The following is a 20,177-nucleotide window of genomic DNA, read 5'->3' as shown; positions in this document are numbered from 1 at the left end:
ATGAGGTCAGTAGCTCCAATGACAATGAGATTGTATCTGATCTTTTGGCAGTGCCTATTATAATTATGTCCTCGCTTATCGTGTAAACAAGCCTTGCTGTGCTAGCTTTTCTTTTTGACTGTGAGGCTATTATCTCAATCCTGCACATGTCCCAATAAAGAAGGAATAACATCTGTGTGTGTTATCTTTGACATTCACTGGACATGGAGGCAAGACGATAATTTAGTGGATGGCCAATGTCAATTGTGGAAAATCTATACAAAGCTTTAAATGATAATTAATAGGATTGTGTCTTTTAACATTTTGTCTGTTTTATGGAGCAGATAATTCATCAGTGTATGCTTAACAACACAGACAATTCAATTATCCTCAGTTTGTGTACAATTCAGATTTTTAGCAGACCCAATTGCAGCTTGAAGTCAGTTTGGAGTGCTGTAACACAAGAAGCTCTCCTCTACTCAAAGCTTAGTGAATGAGTCAAGGATGAGGCTGGATTTGAAATTTCTCCTTTCTTTAACTTTCACCTTTACTTTAAGCCCACGAGCAGCTGCGAGCCCCTGCTTGGAGCAACAGCTGGCCTTTCAAAAGAGTTGCTATGAAGTCGTTCAGATGCAGCGTAGTTTCCAGGGTGCTCAGAGATGGTGTGAGCGGGGCGGGGGACATCTCGCTTTCATCCTGAATGAGAAGACTCAAGAGTTTATACAGAGGCACCTGGAGGCGGACAAAGACATGTGGATTGGCCTAGCCCCATGGAAACAGAACCTGACCCAGGATGAACTGGCCACAGATGGTAGGTGAGAGTGCATGAGAATTTGAATGAGAAAAAGGTAAAGATCTGGGATAATCACTCTTTCTCTTCCTTCACCATGATGCTGCACGGTAACAATATCACATTTGTTTTATAACCTTTTTCTAAAGATGCATATTGGACTCAATTTAGTTTAATTGAGATTGCCTTTGTTCCGTCTGATGCCTAAATAATAGAAATGTATATCACCTTTCAAGCTGAAACCAAATGACTTTTGGATGTCTATTTTTATAGGTCTGAATGATTACATGTTACAAGCAGTGTTACCTTTAAATTTTGTTATTGAGCACGGCCTGTTTTTTGCAGCCACGATTGCTTTAAACTTTTTTGTGTGGCCCTCGCACATTTATTATTTCTCACAGAAGAAGGCCTATGTGGTACTTTTCAGGCGACTGCTTAACTGCATCGCTGCATGGCTTAGCTAGACCGTTGCTACAAGGGAGAACTCTCAGATCGAAAGTACTGATTTGAAGCAATCCGGATTTGCACAATTAGGGTCATTTTGAATTCAGATCAGCCTGTAGGTATTCCAGCAGTACAGTTCCAATACAGAATAGTATGCTAACAGTTCATTGTTATTGTAGAGTTTTGGTCATAGTTCAGTAGATCTAAAGAGGTCTTTGTAGTCTTACATCGGGTAACTGTAAGCCTTTATTGACTTCTGGGGCTATTTACAAATATACAGTAAAGGTTACAAACCAGTAGCTGCCTCCATGCTTGCTGGACACACAGCTCTGTCCAACACTAGATTAATCCTGTGTTCTCTTACATGAGTACTGTGTGTGCGGTACTGTACTCAATCCCACATTAAATCTATATGTGCCAGATCCTTATACTACACCACCTCCCACCAGTCTTTATCTAGTGTATTTTAAGGGATTATAGCATACTTTATGAATCTTGTGTTTCAAAGCTACCAATTCAGCTTTGATGCAAACATTGCCCAGCAGTCTTATTTCATTTTGCTTTTGAGGGGTTTTTGGAATATTTTGGAATTCATTAGATAGCTTTCCTTCATTCACAGTCAACTGCTCACTCTACACTGCCACCTGCTGTTGCAGTTTGGCTTTCCAAAAAGATTTCTTTGAATATTAGGTTTACGCTGCTCATTAAAGCATTGACTTTTAAGTTTACTTGGAGATGAACGGGAAGAATCTAAACCTCCCTGACAGTTACAGCTCTGGGTTTCATTATTGAATCTGACTGGCTGGCCAGTTAGTAACAATGTCCTGACTGGTTCAGGTAACAGATAACTGAGTCCGCCACGCACCTTTACTCAGTTCACAGCTTTCATTGGCATGTAGGATATCTGATCCACATTGCTGCATTCCCCCACCCAATAGTCACCAGATAGTCATTCGGCAACTTGCAAGTTTGAGCTTTTTAAGTTAAATGAGTACTTTCGTTGGAATGCATGCAAAACATAAACACTGTATTTTATTCCCATTACTGTAATAGGCCATAACTTAATCTCATAGAATTAAAATTAAATTAAAATTATAACCCAAAGCTGCTGTCCAGGTGGTTATCCTTTACACAAGCAATGGCTCTAATCCAATGTGCCTGTTGCTCACATATCCATTTATTTCCTTCCCCTTTAACCATCGATCTCACCTATTCTGAAACATTACAGGGGGCAGGAGTTTTCACCTTCATTGTTTAGACAGTGATCTATCAGATGGATCACTTGTCCACTGTTGAACCACCCAGAATTTCATTTCCAGATGCCAGCTTACAACCCAAGTGGTGAAATTAAACATTACCCCATGACCTGATCAAAGGTCACTGACCTGAAACATTAACTCCATTTCTCTCCCTCCACAAATGCTGCCCGACCTGTTGAGTCTTTCTGGCATTTTCTTGTTTTTATTTCAGATTTCAACATCCACAGTATTTTGCTTTGGTATTGCCTCATGGTCTCTGCTTCAATCACCAATTGATGGTGTAATCCACAACCTCCTAGCCTTCTGTGTATAAATGTTTCTTCCTTTCTCAGGTCTGAATCTCATTCATTAGTGGCATGGGAAAATGTCCCCACATTAGTCTGTTTATCTGTCTGGTGAAGAGATTTCAGCTAAACGTACACAGAAAGGTATGGCCCAAGGAAGAACCGATTAGTTTTTGGTGAACATACGGATCCAGATCCTGGAATTTACAACCGATCTATAAACGTTGGGAGTTAGGGAAACCATAGAACCATAGAATCCACACAGTGCAGAAGGAGGCCATTCAGCCCATCGAGTCTGCACCAACTCTTCAAAAGGGCATTCCACCCAGGCCCTCCCCTCCACCCTAACTCCGTAACCCTGTGCATTGCCCATGGCCAATCCACGCATCTTGGGCACTAAGGGGCAATTTAGCATGGCCAATATGCCTCACCTGCACACTTTCTGACTGTGGGAGGAAACTGGAGCACCCGGATCAAACCCACGCAGACACAAAGAGAATGTGCAAACTCCACACAGTCACCAAAGGCCAGAATTGAACTACATAAAAGTATAACACAGTTGGGTCCCTGGCACAACCACTGTGCCACCGTGCCGAATGTTGTGGGTTGTTTTATTTAGAATATTGTTGATCATTTTAAAATATTGTGGATGGTCCCAGCTGCTGTGCTGCAATTTGTCACAGCTGTCAAAATGTGAACAGAGTTTTCAGAGCAGGTTGTTGGATATGGATTGGCCTGTAGCCGTCAGTCAAATGGAGGTTCTTAATGATTTTTTTTGGCTTTGTTGTTGCCGAGCATCAGTAAGGCAGGGAAAACGCTCAAGAAAGAACACAGCATGGTGGAGATGTGCACTTCACTGGTGCTGCCTTCACTTAGCAATGGTCCTTCCTTCAAGAGCTGGAAACAATCTATCTTTTATTATTTATTTGTTCACAGGACTTGAGTATTACCAGTTAGGCCAACACTTATTGCCCATCCATGCTCTTAAGTTGCTCTTAAAGTTGCTCTTAAATGTTTGAAGTCCATATTGTGTAGGTGCACCCGCAGTGGTGTTAGAGGGGGAGTTCCAGAAATTTGACTCAACATTAATGAAGGGATGGTGATTTTGTTCCAATCCAGGATTGTGTGTGGCTTGGAGGAGAACTTACAGGTGACGACGTTCCCATATACATGTTGCCCTTGTCCTTTTAGGTGGATTTGGGTTTGAAAGGTGTTGTCGAAGGAGCCATGGTGAGTTGTTCCCTCTTGGTACCCAATCCATCGCCTTAAACATTCACTCCATCCACCACCGACAAACAATAACAGCTGCGTGTACCATCTACAAGATTGACAGCCATGCAAGCAGAGAGAGAGAGACAGCTGTGCAGGCAGAGAGAGAGACAACCTGGTCCCGTTCAGTTTCTGGTCAATGTTAACCCCAGGGTGTTGATAGTGGAGAATTTCAGTGATTCAGCCATTTCTTGATATCACGTGGAATGAATCAAATTGACTAAAGACTGATGTCTGTGATGCTGGGGACCTGAGGAGGAGGCCGAGATGAATCATCCACTCAGCTCTTCTGGCTGAAGAAGGTTGTAAATGCTTCAGCCTTGTCTTTTGCACTAATGTGTTGGGCTCTCCCATCATTGAGGATGGGGATATTTGCGATACCTTTTCCTCCTGTTTAATTGTCCACCATTCATACGACAGGACTACAGAGCTTAGATTAGATCCTTTGGTTGTGGGATCACTTAATTCTGTCTATCGCATGCTGCTGTTTTTGCTGTTTGGCATGCAAGTAGTCCTGTGTTATAACTTCACCAGGCTGACACCTCATTTCTCAGTATGCCTGGTTTTGCTCCTGGTATGTCCTCCTTCATTTAACCAGCATTGATCCCCAGGCTTGATGTAGAGTGGGAATATACCAGCTCATGAAGTTACAGATCGTGGTTGAATACAATTCTGCTGCTGCTGATAGCCCAAAGTTCCTCACGGATGTCCAGTTTTAAGTTGCTCGATCTGTTTGAGATCTGTCCAATTTAGCACAGTGGTAATGTCACACAACATGATGGAGAGCATCCTCAATGTGAAGGCGGGATTCATCTCCACAAGGACTGTGCGGTGGTCATTCCTACCAAACCTGTCATGGACAGATGCATCTGTAACAGGTAGATTGGTGAGGACAAAATCAAGTTGATCCTGTAGTTGGATCCCTCATCATCAGCCGAAGACCCAGTCTAGCAGCTATATCTTTTAGGAATCGGCCGGCTCGATCTGTAGTGGTACTTTACTGAGTCACTCTAGCTGATGGACATTGAAGTTCTTCACCCAGAGTACATTTTCTGCAATTGCTGCCTTTAATGTTTCTTCGAATTGGTGTTCAACATGGAGGAGTACTAATTCATTCGCTAAGGGGTTGGGGTCAGTATGTTTGACCTGATGCCATGTAATTTCATGGAGCCTGAAGTCAATGTTGAGGTCTCAGAGCAACTCGCTCCTCAGTATACCAGTATACCACTGCGTGTGCTCTGTACTTAGGCCAAAGCTGATTATAGACAAAGATAACAGCTGGGCTAAATTAAGCTAATTTTATATCTACGAATAGTTCCCAAACAGTACACAAGAATTTCGGTATTCTGAGTATCAGACTATCTTTTACTCATAATGTATATTTTGTATTTTCCTTTGTTGAACCCATGCGATATTTAATATAGTTAAAGTCTCTTTATTTCTCTTTATTTGTCCAAGATTATTGTGACCTTTTTGGGCCTGGACTTTAGCATCTCTCAGTGTGGTGTCCTCTAATATTTAGAGAGATCGGAGTGTGTTGTGTCAGAGAAGAAGAGGGTGCATGCATCTTTCCTCTCTCCGGGCCTGAAGAAAACTCCAAAAGTAGACCATATCCTTATCTGGGTTATGCATCTATTGAAAGTGCAAATTTGAGCTCTCAAGAATGCAACATGCGTTTGATAAGGCACCACACAAAAGACTACTTGATAAGATAAGAACCCAGAACTCATGATGTTGGGGGGGGGGGGGGGGGGTTATATATTAACATGGATAAAGGATTGACTAACTAAAGAGGACAGAGAGTTGGACCATTTTCACTCCACTGTAACTGGTGGAATGCCATAGGGATCGGTGCTGGGGCCGCAACTATTTACAATATATATTAATGACTTGGATGAGAGAAGTGAATGTACTATTGCCAAGTTTACAGATGACACAAAAATAGGTGGGAAGGCAAGTGGTGAGGATGATAGAGGATCGATCATTTAGAACGAAGGTGAAGAGCAATTATTTCACTCAAAGGTTATCTTTTGAATTGTCTTCCCCAGAGGGTTGTAGATGCTGCATCATTGAATACATTAAAGGCTGTGATAGACAGATTTGTGATCTCTCAGAAAATTAAAACCTATGGAAAACATGCAGGAAGGTGGAGTTAAAGCCTAAAGTCAGCCATGGCTGTACTGAATGGTACAGCAAGCCCGACAGGCCATGTGCTCCACGCCTGCTCCGATTTCTTGAGTGTTCTTGTGTAACCTTCCAAATACTTATTTCTTGATGTGAAACAGTTGAAAATGCAGATTTTCTTAATATTTGTGCTGACTGGAGCAAATATTCTTGACAGGTGCCTTCTGTATGTGGTGAAATGGCAATGTGCAACCCCTGCGAGCTTTGGTCCCTTCAGCTTGGAAGGTGAAAATCATTTTGATGTCATGCGATTGAGGTCACAAAATTTCATCTTAGCCTCAAACTTTGGGTGCATGGTGCCCCTGTTATTGATGTTATGGGTGCTGTGTTGGGTCCAAAGTGGCATCCAGGTAGCACCGCTGATGTGATCAAAGCAGCAGTCTGAGCTTCTGTAGCACCAGATGTTGGGGAGCTTCTGCCTTTGCTGAAATGGAAGCCATATCATGGTCGGTCCATCAGTGTGGTAATGGAATCATAGAATCGTAGAATCCCTACAGTGCAGAAGGAGGCCATTTGGCCCATTGAGTCTGCACCAAACTCAATCCCACCCAGGCCCTATCCCCATAACTCCATGCATTTACCCTAGCAAGTCCCCCTGACACTAAGGGACAATTTAGAACATAGAACATAGAACAGTACAGCACAGAACAGGCCCTTTGGCCCACGATGTTGTGCCGAGCTTTATTTGAAACCAAGATCAAGCTATCCCACTCCCTATCATCCTGGTGTGCTCCATGTGCCTATCCAATAACCGCTTAAATGTTCCTAAAGTGTCTGACTCCACTATCACTGCAGCCAGTCCATTCCACACCCCAACCACTCTCTGCGTAAAGAACCTACCTCTGATATCCTTCCTGTATCTCCCACCACGAACCCTATAGTTATGCCGCCTTGTAATAGCTCCATCCACCCGAGGAAATAGTCTTTGAACGTTCACTCTATCTATCCCCTTCATCATTTTATAAACCTCTATTAAGTCTCCCCTCAGCCTCCTCCGCTCCAGAGAGAACAGCCCTAGCTCCCTCAACCTTTCCTCATAAGACCTACAATCCAAACCAGGCGGCATCCTGGTAAATCTCCTCTGCACTCTTTCCAGCACTTCCACATCCTTCTTATAGTGAGGTGACCAGAACTGCACACAATATTCCAAATGTGGTCTCACCAAGGTCCTGTACAATTGCAGCATAACCCCACGGCTCTTAAACTCCAACCCCCTGTTAATAAAAGCCAACACACCATAGGCCTTCTTCACAGCTCTATCCACTTGAGTGGCAACCTTTAGAGATCTGTGGATATGGACCCCAAGATCTCTCTGTTCCTCCACAGTCTTCAGAAATCTACCTTTGACCCTGTAATCCACATTTAAATTAGTCCTACCAAAATGAATCACCTCACATTTATCAGGGTTAAACTCCATTTGCCATTTTTCAGCCCAGCTTTGCATCCTATCTATGTCTCTTTGCAGCCTACAACAGCCCTCCACCTCATCCACTACTCCACCAATCTTGGTGTCATCAGCAAATTTACTGATCCACCCTTCAGCCCCCTCCTCTAAGTCATTAATAAAAATCACAAATTTAGCATGGCCAATCCACCTAATCCGCACATCTTTGGACTGTGGGAGGGAACTGGAGCACCCGGAGGAAACCCACACAGACACAAAGAGAATGTGAAAGCTCCATGCGGACAGTGACCCAAGCCAGGAATCGAACCCGGGTCCCTGGCACTGTGAGGCAACAGTGCTAACCACCGTGCCACTATGCCGCCTAAAGTTGGTTACCACATCCATGCTGGAAGCAATGGGTGGCAAACTCTGCATAAGGCAAGATACAAGGTTGGTGCCAGACTCCTCTATGTTTCTTGACAGGGACCACAAGCTTTCCGGCAGGTCTGATAATGCAGCAAACATTTCTGTGCGTATACTTATTAACCTATCAGCATTTTCCTGTACATGTGCACCACACCCCGCCCCCCCCACAACCATTTAAGCAATTAAGTTCTCCTCTAAGTCCTCTGCAGCATAAATCATGAGTGATCTTGCCCTCTGTTGAGCTGGCATCTGTGCTACCTTTGTCCCTTGCCCTGGTTACAGGCCACTTATGCCTGCTGCCTCATCAAAATGCCATGCTTTAATGTACACACCAGGCCCTATTTTACCATTGCGTCACGCCCGTTTTCGGGCACGGAAATGTGGTAAAGTCGGGTGTGAGGCCATTAACGCGATCCGCGCCCACGTCCGTGCAGATTGCCACTTTACTGACGCCCGGGAATGGCCGTGATCCAATTCACGCCCGAAACGGGCGCAACGGCGATTTAAATGCATTTGCATGCATTTAAATTGAATTAATGAACTGCCCACCCAACTTTATCAGCATTTCCCCCTTTACCACCAGGTTCACCGATGCTGAAATGAACATGCTGAATAAAAGTCTGAATCGGGCGCTCCAGCTGCTGAAGAGGCGAGTTCAGAGCTTCCAACGGCTCTCTGACTCTGATCAGCGGTGGGGGGGCGCGGAGGGATCATTCTATGGTTGGGGGGGTGGGGGGAGGAGGAGGTGGGTCAGATGTATCTCTGGTGGGGATGGGGGGGAGGGAGGACCGATCGTCATCTGGTTGTGGGGGGGGGGTAGGGCTGATCATTGTCTGGTGGGGGGGAGGGCCGATCGTTGTCTGGTTGGGGGGGAGGGAGGTGAGCCAGATCATTCTTTGGTGAGGGGGTGGGGAGGGAGGAGGAGGCGGGTCAGGTGTTCCACTGGGGGGGAGGGGAGGTTAGTGAGGTCAGATCATTCTCTGTGGGGGGGTGAGGCAAGAGCGTTCTCTCGTGGGGGGGGGGGGGTGGAGGGGGGGGCGGGGAGTGAGGCCAGATCATTCTCTGGAGGAGGGGGGAAGTGAGGCGGTGGGGGGGGGGGGGGGGGGGGTTGAGGCCAGATCATTATTGGGGGGGGGGGTAGTGAGGCCAGATCATTCTTTGGGAGGGGGGAGGAGGGGGAAAGGAGGGAGGCCGGTAAGATGCATATCTGGTGGGGGATGGAGGCTCGCTCGCTCAATGGTGGGGGCAGATGTATCTCTGGTGGGAGGGGTCCGCTGCCACTCTGCGGGCAACCGGTGGGGGGGAAGAGGGCAGCAGGCCGCGATCAGTCTGGATAGTGAGGGGGGGGGGAGGGGGGGGGGAAATGGGGGGGGAGGGTGGGTGGATAAGGGGGATAGTGATGTCTGTAGGGGCTTTTGCTCCCGCTTTTCGCTCCTGGGCCGCTTTCTCCGCTTTCTGCGGCTCGGGAGCGATCTGACACGGGAGCGATTTTTACATTTTTTTTCGAACTGCGCATGCGCGGTTCAGAGCTCCGATCGTTTCGGGTGCGATAAGCCCCGCCCACAGCACGTTTCAGACCCGCGATTTTTTTTCAGGCTGAGTGCGTATGGGGGCGCCTGAAAGCAGATTTCCACGTCGGATCTGAATTGCGCCCAGATTCAGCACTTAGAATGAAAATGGTAAAATCAGGCCCACCGTGTCTGTAACTAAACTGGTGGTTGTGAGTGTGGGAATGGGTGACAGTCTTGCTTCATCATTAATCTCTTTTTCCTCTCTCTCTTCCTGCTCCTGCACCACTGCCTGACCAGGTTGCAGTTCTTGGTTACCTGGAAGGAGGAAGGCAGAAGGGTGGGGTTTTGGTGAGGGGAAGAAGAAGAGGTGAATGCTTGCACGATATGCAGTTTGAGAATCAGAAGGGATTGTGGGATGAAGAGGAAGTGGAAACTGAGGAGAAGAATTAGGGATGAGCATACCATCATCTTCGATGGTTTCAGTTCCCCTCAGTTGTTGCTGCACTGTGAGTGCTGTCTCATCCCCCATGGATGTGTGAGCGTGCAGCCATGCCTATTATTTGAATCATAGAAACCCTACAGTGCAGAGAGAGGCCATTTGGCCCATCGAGTCTGCACCGACCACAATCCCACCCAGGCCCTACCCTCATATCCCTACATATTTACCCACTAATCCCTCTAACCTACACATCTCAGGACACTCAGGGGCAATTTTTTAGCATGGCCAATCAACCTAACCCGCACATCTTTGGACTGTGGGAGGAAACCGGAGCACCCAGAGGAAACCCACGTAGACACGAGGAGAATGTGCAAACTCCACACAGACAGTGACCCGAGCCGGGAATCGAACCCATGTCCCTGGAGCTGTGAAGCAGCAGTGCTAACCACTGTGCTACCATGCCGCCCCCTGTGCTACCATGCTGCTTTCTCCATGCTGCTGTCTCCATCTTGTCATTCAATAGAAAGGGGATTGTGTCAGTGAGTGTGGTGCAATGTGTCTGGGTGATGTGCTTCGCATGATTGAATAGCTGACAATGTGTGCAAACTGTGTGAGAGGCTTGTAGCAATGTTATATGTGAGCATGAGGCAAGACTATGAATGTGAAGTATGAGGTATGAGTGATAGAGATTGTTGGTGGCTGAGTGAAGTAGGGATGGTGAATTGAGCAGTGGTTGAGGCGAGTTGCTCAGTTGTAAGGAAATAGCATTTGGAGATGAATTCATTGGCTCTGATCACTTGTTTGACGTCATTGATTGAACTTCATTTAGTTGGACTACACTGCTGGTGTTGACCATGATGACAATCTGCCTTCACAGAGTTTGTCTAGAGGTGTACCTCATCTCCTGTGGATGGGGAAACCTCTCCCCTCATCTCCAACACCTGGACAAAGGTCTCCAGAACTGCATTGAAGAAGCTTGAAGTTCGCTCTCTGCCACGTTGTGCCATCATTCAGAGTGCTTTCTGCTCAGATAATCTTCCCCAGTTACTTCCAGTACCTGCTGTAACTGAGGAGGCATGGTGGCACAGCGGTTAGCACAGCTGCTCACAGCACCAGAGACCCGGGTTCAATTCCGGCCTCAGGTGACTATCTGTGTGGAGTTTGCACATTCTCTCCGTGTCTGCGTGGGTTTCCTCCGGGTGCTCCGGTTTCCTGCCATGCTAAATTGCCCCTTAGTGTCCCAAGATGTGTGGGTTAGGGGGATTAGCAAGGTAAATATGTGGGGTTACGGGTGTAGGGGCTGGGAGATGGGTGGGATTGTTGTCAGTGCAGGCTCGATGAGCCAAATGGCCTCCTTCTGCACTGTAGGAATTCTATTATTCTGTGATAACTTTAATGAACCTTCCCTTTAAGTGCAAGTTGGCTTTAATTTAGTGCAGGCTAACTTTAATTGGTGCGAGTCTCACACAGACACAGAACCCACGCTGAGGCACACAGCATAGTTAGTGCTACCTACACACTTTGATCATGGTAATGAACAGAAAGCTTGTGCACTAACTGCACTGGAAGGATTGGACATGGGTTAGTTGTGCATCGCAGTCCCTGCACTTACTGTCCACTTTTGCCCTCCCCACCCCTTCCCTGCACATCCCCCCAACATGTGCTTCCTGGGTGAGCCAGGAATGAATAAGCAGAACTTTTACCTACATTGCCTTCCACTACGATTTACGCAATATTTGTCTGTGGGAGTCGCTGAGTCAAATAATCACTGCATAAATAGACTACAGTTTGAATATTTTGGCAGGATCTTTGTGATAGACCTTCCAGCAACAGAGCCACAGACTGGTTAACCCATTCACAGCTGAATTATTTGCATAGTCTTTTGGAAAATAGTCACACTGCTGCAGGATTCATTTTCATGATTTCTGAACATCAATTAACTTATTTGCCAATATATCAAAATTTTGAAAAAAGGATTTTCACCAATGTTAGTTGGTGGACAATCTCCCATTAATCAATTTCAAAGCCCTCAGCAGACAGTGAAGGCAATTTTGACTTTTGGAAGTTGTGTAAAAATCATATTGAAGTCAACAAAAAGACCCATCAGCTGTCAAATGTCTTCCTGGTCTGCTACAAGGCTGAATTATTTTTTATTCATTCATGGGATGTGGTGGTCGCTGGCTTGGCCAGCATTAATTGTCCATCGCTAATTGCCCTTGAACTGAATTTCAGAGGCATGTAAGAGTCAACCACATTGCTGTGGATCTCGCTCACATGTGGACCAGACCGGGTAAGGACGGCAGATTTCTTCCCTAAAGGGCATTCGTGAACCAGATGGGTTTTTCCGACAATCGACAGTTGTTTCACTATCATCATTAGACTTCTAATTGCAGATTTTTATTGAACTCAAATTTCACCATCTGCCATGGTGGGATTCGAACCCAGATCCCCAGAGGATGGCTAGCAGGGCTGCCTCACCGGGCCAGGGACCCGAGTTCGATTCCCGACTTGGGTCACTGTCTGTGCAGAGTCTGCACGTTCTCCCTGTGTTTGCATGGGTTTCCTCCAGATGCTCCAGTTTCCTCCCACAGTCTGAAAGACGTGCTGGTTAGGTGCATTGGCCATGCTAAATTCTCCCTCAGTGTACCCAAACAAGTGCTGGAGTGTGGCAACTAGGGAATTTTCACAATAACTTCATTGCCGTGTTAATATAAACCTACTTGTGACACTAATAAATAAAGAAAAGCATTACCCTGGGTCTCTGGGTTACTAGTCCAATGATAATACCACTACGCCACTGCCTTAATCCTTTCTGTCATTTTGCTTGAATTGTTGCTTTGAGGAGGTTACATACTGTGCCAGAAAGGAGATCTCAGCTCTTATTTCATGGAGAAACAGCTCCATAGCTACGTAAGAGCATGGTGGGATTCTTTCCCATTATGTTGCAGTGCTAAGTGTGTGAGTGCTTTCTCTGCTTCCCTTTCTGCTCCTACTAATGCTGAATGTTTGCTAATGCAATGCTGGCAGGGACATTTTTCCTCTGATGGGTCCCTTTCCCTTCAGCCTTTACCATTGTGCTGCCCAATTACAAGCCCTAAGCTTTAGCTTTCTCTCACTGGACATGGAAATTAAAGCCAGAAGTCCTTGGTTAACTGTTTGTTCATAAAAAAATGTGAAACACTTTCATTAAGTGGAACAGTGAAGAAAGGGACAGGAACATGAGAGTAAATGAAAAATTATAATTCATTACTCGGTCTATTATATCACTTCTACCTGTGGATCAATACTAGCAAATTTGCAGTAAATTCTCAAGCGTATCATAATATTTTGACATCTGTACAAATCTAAAAGTTCGATTTACACTTTAAACTTGTGCTAATTGTGTCTATAAATGTCTCCTGCACAGCAGCCCTGGCCTGGTTGGATGGTACCAATATCACATACGATAACTGGTCCCCTAAACATCTGTCTTCTCCATCAGTGACTTGTTCTCACATTCTCCAGAACTCTGGGTACCACTGGATGAGCGCAAACAACTGCGAACAAGAATTTTACTTCATTTGCGAGTTTGGTAAGCAAGATATATTTCCCAATTCTTCAGTGATGATATAGATCCTGGAATTATAATCTAGTGTGGTATAATATTACTGGTTTACTGCAACAGTGCTTCATTCAGACAAAATAATCTCCCTCTGTAGCTGCATCTTAGTTTATTTCTCTCCATCTGTCCGTTAATTTTCTAACATTTCTCCGCATGCTGAGTTTTCTTGTGGTATTTGTTTTTCAGTTCGTATGGTGCATTTTTCTCACTTTCCACATTTCTACTTATATCTCTTTGGTCTCCCATGTCTTCTGGATGTCTTCCAGAACCTCTTCATTTCTGTCTCCTCTTACTGTTGGACTCGCAGTTTTTCACTTTTACTTAAGGTCCATAGGACTAGAAATTTGTTGATGCCACACAGTTTATCAGGCATAAAATGGGCACCTCAGCCTCCAATCTGTGTGCACACATTCTGAGCTGGTTGTTCACCATCCACCATTTTGGTAAAGGAATCTGTGTAGGAACCAGCGATCTCTGCCCACACCTGGTGCATGAAGATGAGGTGTCTGTGCATGAATGACAGATTCCTCAAGGGAGGACTTGTCCTGAGTTTGGAAAGCGTAGGTGAACAATCAAAGAGAGAGTATGATTATCCAGCGAGTATCTCTTAGAATTCAATAGCAATTCAGTATATTGAAAAGATGAGAGAGAGCTGCAGAAAACTTGGGTGTCTAGACACTCGGAGGGGTGGGGATGGGCTGGAATTGGAAGCTCCTTGTCAAATGAGCTCCGTTAAGCCAGTTATTAGAGGCATTGGAAGACGGGGTGGGTAAACTTCAGAATTATAATTTTTGTTATGTTCAAGATTTTACTTCTTGTGCCATCTGGCGAGATAGGTGGGAAGGCAGCATGACAGGCTGGTAGGAGCTGACAACTAATAACACAACATTTCGGTTTTTGAAGGGATACAACAATCTTATTTATCCTGTGTTGTATTATCTTTGTATTAGAGTCCGAGCAAGCGTTTGCCTGTGATCACTTTAATGCCACACTCCAGTGTCAGTCTGGGAAAGTGATTGAAATCAATGGCAGTTTTTACGGTCGTAAATCTCCCTCCTACTGTTCCTTGGAGAATGTAGCTCCAACTGAGTCACAAGAATGCAGCTGGATTGATGTGAGAGAGAAAGTGGCAGGTAATATTTTTTTGTGATAACTCTCCAGAGATTAATTACCAGGTGTGGAACTGCTCAGAATTTCCTATTCTGACATTTCTATTCCCTGCCATTTCTGTTTGTTGAGGATTATATTTGGAAACTTTGAATGTTTGTACTTGCCTGTTCTGAAATCCCTGGAATGTAACTCCTTTCATATTTCACATTCTCAAGTGATTTTGCCTTTATTCTTCCTGATCTTCTATTTGAAAAGCTATTCCCCATTTGAGACCACAGTCAAGTGACCAGCCCTGAGGTCTGTGTCAGTGCCACTCTTGTACCCGTCACTAAGTGGTGCACAAGAGAGACATGGATTAATTTATTCTTTTGTTTACAGCTTCAGGAAATTCATGGTTAAATCTGGTATATTATTGTGTGTGGAGCAAAGATAATTAGTGATCTTCCACCTCAAAATATCAAATACTTGATATAACATAAAAATAGGGGCGGCACGGTGGCACAGTGCTTAGCACTGCTGCCTCACAGCGCCAGGGACCTCAGTTCAATTCCAGCCTTGAGTCACTGCCTGTGTGGAGTATGCACGTTCCCCCCATGTCTGTGTGGGTTTCCTCTGGGTGCTCCAGTTTCCTCCCACAGCCCAAATATGTGCGGGTTAGGTTGATTGGCCGTGCTAAATTGCCCCTTAGTCAGGGGGACTAGCAGGATAAATACGTGGGGTTACAGGGATAGGGCCTCAGTGGGATTGTTATCAGTGCAGGTTTGATGGGTCAAATGGCCTCTTTCTGCACTGTAGGGATTCTATGATTCTACAACCACATGGGTTGATTGCTCGAATGTCCATATTGGCGAACTGGAGAATTCCACATTTATTTAAGATGAAAATATAATGCAGAATTTTATCTTTAAGGTCAGTGCCATGGGCTACAGGCTTGCCAAGCTACAGCTGATAAAACAATTTTTGGAGATCTTTGTCCAAGATTGGGCAATTACCTTGTCATAGACTATCACTGCAAAGAAGGTGAGACATGCAATGGCAAAATGTATAATGCCAACATTCTCCAAACTATTAATAGCATTAACTCACATTGTTTAAAGCTAGTCTATTTAGTTGTTTGCATGAAATTCTTGTTCGGATTTAATAGAGAAATTTGGACATTGCTGGCAGATCAAAACCCACTGAGACAACATTTGGAATATTTGTGAGCAATTTACGGCCCCGTATCTCAGGAAGGAAGTGCTGGTCTTGGAGAGGGTCCAGAGGAGATTCACAAGAATGATTCTGGGAATGAAAAGCTTGAGGTGTGAGGAATGTGTGAGGACTCTGGGTCTGTACTCGATGGAGTTTAGAAGGATGAGGAGGGATCTCATTGAGACTTACAGAACACTCAAAAGCCTGGATAGAGTGGACGTGGAGAAGATGTTTCCATTAGTAGTAGAGACTAAGACCAAAGGGCACAGCCTCAGAGTGAAGGGACAGCCATTTAGAACTGAGATGAGGAGGAATTTCTTCAGCCAGAGAGTGGTGAATCTATGGAATTAATTGCCACAGAAGTCTGTGGAGGTCAAGTCATTGAGTGCATTTAAGATAGACATAGATAGGTTCTTGATTGGTAAAGGGATCAAAGGTTATGGAGAAAAGGGGGAGAATGGGGTTGAGAAACTTATCAGCTACGATTGAATGGTGTAGCAGACAAGATGGGCCAAGCCTAATTCGAAGACCTATATCTTATGATCTTATAGTAATCAGGAAAGTACCCCCTTCAGTGGGAGAACATGGACAAAATGACCATGCAAGAAACTGTAAATAATGTCAAGGATGTTAGTCAGGTTCTCAAAGAAGAAACCATCAATTTCATAGTCTGCATTGTATGAATAGTCATCTCTCCTTACAGTGGTCAACTCCGCAGACCCAACAGTGACAAACACTGCACTCTATTTTTATTTCTCCAGATAATCATTACCCAAAACAATAGTGAGAATAGTCTTTCCTGGAGTTAATTACTATATGTAAATGTTTTGTGTGTGTGTGGCTTTATTGCTGTGTCCTTGGTGCATCCTTGAACTTAGTTTGATCCATCTTTTACCTACTATTCCAGTTACTGAAATGAGTAAGTTAGTTGTGTGCTAAACATCGGTAGAAGATCCTCGAGACTGCCCTCAGCTGGATTGAGGTGAACTAGCTATTGGCTCTGCCACTCCTACAGTTTGTTGGATCTGCCTGCAATGTTCAATGTGATCTCCCAGCACTTGAAAAGCACAAAGAAGCACTGACTCCATTGTGAAGTTCAACGCCTAAATTTACAGTCTGCTTACTGGTGAACTGCAATGCCCTGAATGTGCCCTTCATCCCTGTAAGGTGTGGCTTGTGAACTGCTGCATGTGGCCTTCAACTATTTTAGGATTTTGTTTTCCATCACTCCCTGTTCTTGCTTCCCTGTGGTCCCAGTGAACCCTGTGGTCCCAGTGAATGATAATGACATTATTGATTGATGCCTCTTTGGGTTCTTGAACTTTATGTTATCAGGAATTTGATTTGATTTATTATTGTCACATGTATTGGTATACAGTGAAAAGTATTGTTTCTTGCACACTACACAGACAGAGAATACCATTCATAGAGTACATAGGGGAGAAGGAAAGGAGAGAGTGCAGAATGTAGTATTACAGTCAGAGCTAGGGTATAGAGAAAGATCAACTTAATATATGGTGGGTCCATTTAAAAGTCTGATGGCAGCAGGGATGAAACTGCTCTTGAGTCAGTTGGTACGTGACCTCAGACTTTTGTATCTTTTTCCCAATGGAAGAAGGTGGAAGAGAGTATGTCCAGAGTGCGTGGGTTCCTTGATTATGCTGGCTGCTTTTCTGAGGCAGTGGGAAGTGTAGATGGAGTCAATGGATTGGAGGCTTGGGTTACGTTTACAACCCTTTGTAGTTTCTTGCGGCCTTGGTCAGAGCAGGAGCCTTGGGATCCTGCCCATTTTAAGATGGTATAGGATGCAGTGATTCAGTACTATATTCTCCCATTTAATAATTCTAAGCTTATTAGTATGCTTTAAAAAAAACCATGGGTGTGCAACTGTGCATCCTGAAGGATTTAACTTAACAATGTTAATTTTGACCAACACCCAGAGATGTTGATCAAAAATGTCATTCTGTTCTCATTTCCACAAAGCTAATATTTTGTAGAACCAACAGCACGCTGATTTCTGAGGTCGTGCAATATTTTTCTGTGCACACATTTTGCAGTTTGGAAGTGAAATGCTACACAATCCTCTCCTCAGTCTGTAATAAAGTTGTTCTGAATGATAAATCATTCATGAGGCTTAACGTTTGTGTGATATTTTGCTTAGGTCTCCGTTTGCTGGTTGATGATGTATACTCAATCTTAGAAAATGTCACCATTTCTTCAAAGTGGTTGCTACACCCATATACTGGAAACCTCACCTGCACACTTAACACTGGCGATGGCTTTACGATTGATCCTTATAATCCACTACTGTGAGTATTGCTGAAAATCAGATTGGCAGAAAGAATGGATGTATATATTAGTAGGCTGGATTTTGGTAAATCTTTTGATTTACTCCAAAATAGCTCCAACAACTAGAACTGTCCATGTATCTATTTTATCCTTAATTTTGAACATCTAGAACCATAGCATCCCGACAGAGCAGAAGGAGGCCATTTGGTTCATCGAGCCTGCACTGACCACAATCCCACCCAGACCCTATTCCCGTAACCATGCATATGTACTGAAGAAAGCAATTCGGCCCATCGAGCCTGCCCCAACCACAATCCCGCCCAGATACTATCCCCATAATCCCAGATATTTACCCTGCTAGACCCCCTGACACTATCGGGCAATTTAACATTGCCAATCAACCTAACCTGCACATCGTTGGAGTGTGGGAGGAAACCGGAGCACCCAGAGGAAACCCATGCAGACCCGAGAAGAACGTGCAAACTCCACACAGACAGTGGCCTGAGGCCAGAATTGAACCCGGCTCCCTGGCGCTGTGAGACAGTAGTGATACCCACTGTGCCATCATCTCTCCTGCCTAAATTCTGGAGTGAGGCACAAGATGTAAATGTTCTGCTCTTGATAGGATTTCTCGAAATCAATGCCGGTATGTTCTTTTTTTCAGCAAATGCCAGTTAACTCTATGTCTATTGATACAAGCTTGTTTAATTTTATTTAAGTAACGCAAGGGAATCAAAATGAACAGCACTTGAAAGAAGCACTATGGGCCCGATTTTACCATTGCATCGGCCGCGAAAACGTGGTAAAGTCGGGTGTGAGGCCATTAACGCGATCTGCACCCACGTCCGCGCAGATGGCCACTTTACCGAGGCCCAGGAATGGCTGTGATCCGATTTGCGCCCGAAACAGGCGCAACGGCGATTTAAATGTATTTGCATGCATTTCAATTGAATTAATGAACTGCCCGCCCAACTTTATCAGCATTTCCCCCTTCACCACCGCGTTCGCCAATCCGGAATCGCGTCAAAATGGACATGCTGAATAAAAGACTGTTTCGGGTGCTCCAGCTACTGAAGAGGCGGGTTCAGAGCTTCCAATGGCTCTCTGACTCAGGTCGAAGGTGGGGGGAGAGGGGGAGGCGGATCAGATCATTCTCTGGTTGGGGGGGGAGGAGGAGGCTGGTCAGATGTACCTCTGGCGGGAGCAGGGAGGGGAGTGAGGCCAGATCATTCTCTGGTTGTGGAGGAGGAGGGAGGTGGGTAAGATATATCTCTGGTTGGCGGGGGGAGGAGGCCCGATCACTCACTGGTCGGGGGGGGGCGGTGGGGAGGCCAGATGGATCTCTGGTGAGGGGGCGGGGGGGCAGGGGGGGTCCGCTGCCACTCTGCGGGCGATCGGCGGGGGGGAAGGGGCAGGGGGTCACGATCGATCTGGGTAGTGGGGTGGGGGTGGGTGGATAAGTTATGTCTGTGGGGGCCATCACTGCCGCTTTTCGCTCCTGGGCCGCTTTCTCCGCTTTCTGTGACCCGGGAACGATCTGACAGGGGCGCGCTTTTTCAAATTTGTTTCTAACTGCGCACATGCAGTTCAAAGCTCCGATCGTTTCTGGCGTGCTACGCCCCGCCCACAGCATGATTCAGACCCATGATTTTTTTTCAGGCAAAGTGCGATTGGGGGCGCCTGAAAGCAGATTTCCAAGTTGGATCTGAATTGCGCCCAGATTCAGCACTTAGAATGAAAATGGTAAAATCAGGCCCTACGTGGAGCAATGGTGCAAAATATAATTTGGGTGGAGGACATTGTCCATCACAAAGAGTAGGTCAGTAGCGCCACGACTATCTAAGCTTGCTGAGTCCTGAGGTGTGTACCTGCTAGGCTAGGTCTACAGCAGGTGGTCAGAGAAGTCACAAAGGGGATAAACAATTTCATCCTAAACTCACTAATCTACCTGTGGCCAATGTATGTGACCAAGAGAGTATTGGTAGCAGTGGCCACCACACAGTCCTTGTGGAAATAA

General features: G+C 45.3%; 1 protein-coding gene across 1 annotated transcript in view; it reads left to right on the top strand.

Annotated features, from left to right (window-relative positions):
* Positions 1-483: 483 nt before the first annotated feature.
* Positions 484-20,177, top strand: part of LOC144492987 (polycystin-1-like protein 2) — a 139,521-nt gene continuing 119,827 nt past the window's right edge. Inside the window, exons 1-5 of the mRNA XM_078211742.1 lie at positions 484-790; positions 13,376-13,540; positions 14,521-14,703; positions 15,590-15,700; positions 18,033-18,180. Coding sequence (XP_078067868.1) covers positions 484-790; positions 13,376-13,540; positions 14,521-14,703; positions 15,590-15,700; positions 18,033-18,180 — 914 coding nt within the window. The remainder of the gene's footprint in view (positions 791-13,375; positions 13,541-14,520; positions 14,704-15,589; positions 15,701-18,032; positions 18,181-20,177) is intronic.

Source organism: Mustelus asterias, chromosome 4 (assembly GCF_964213995.1).
Source record: "Mustelus asterias chromosome 4, sMusAst1.hap1.1, whole genome shotgun sequence".
Classification (NCBI taxonomy): Eukaryota; Metazoa; Chordata; class Chondrichthyes; order Carcharhiniformes; family Triakidae; genus Mustelus; species Mustelus asterias.
The sequence above is the reverse complement of the archived record's forward strand: the minus strand, read 5'-3'. Positions and strand labels throughout refer to the sequence as shown.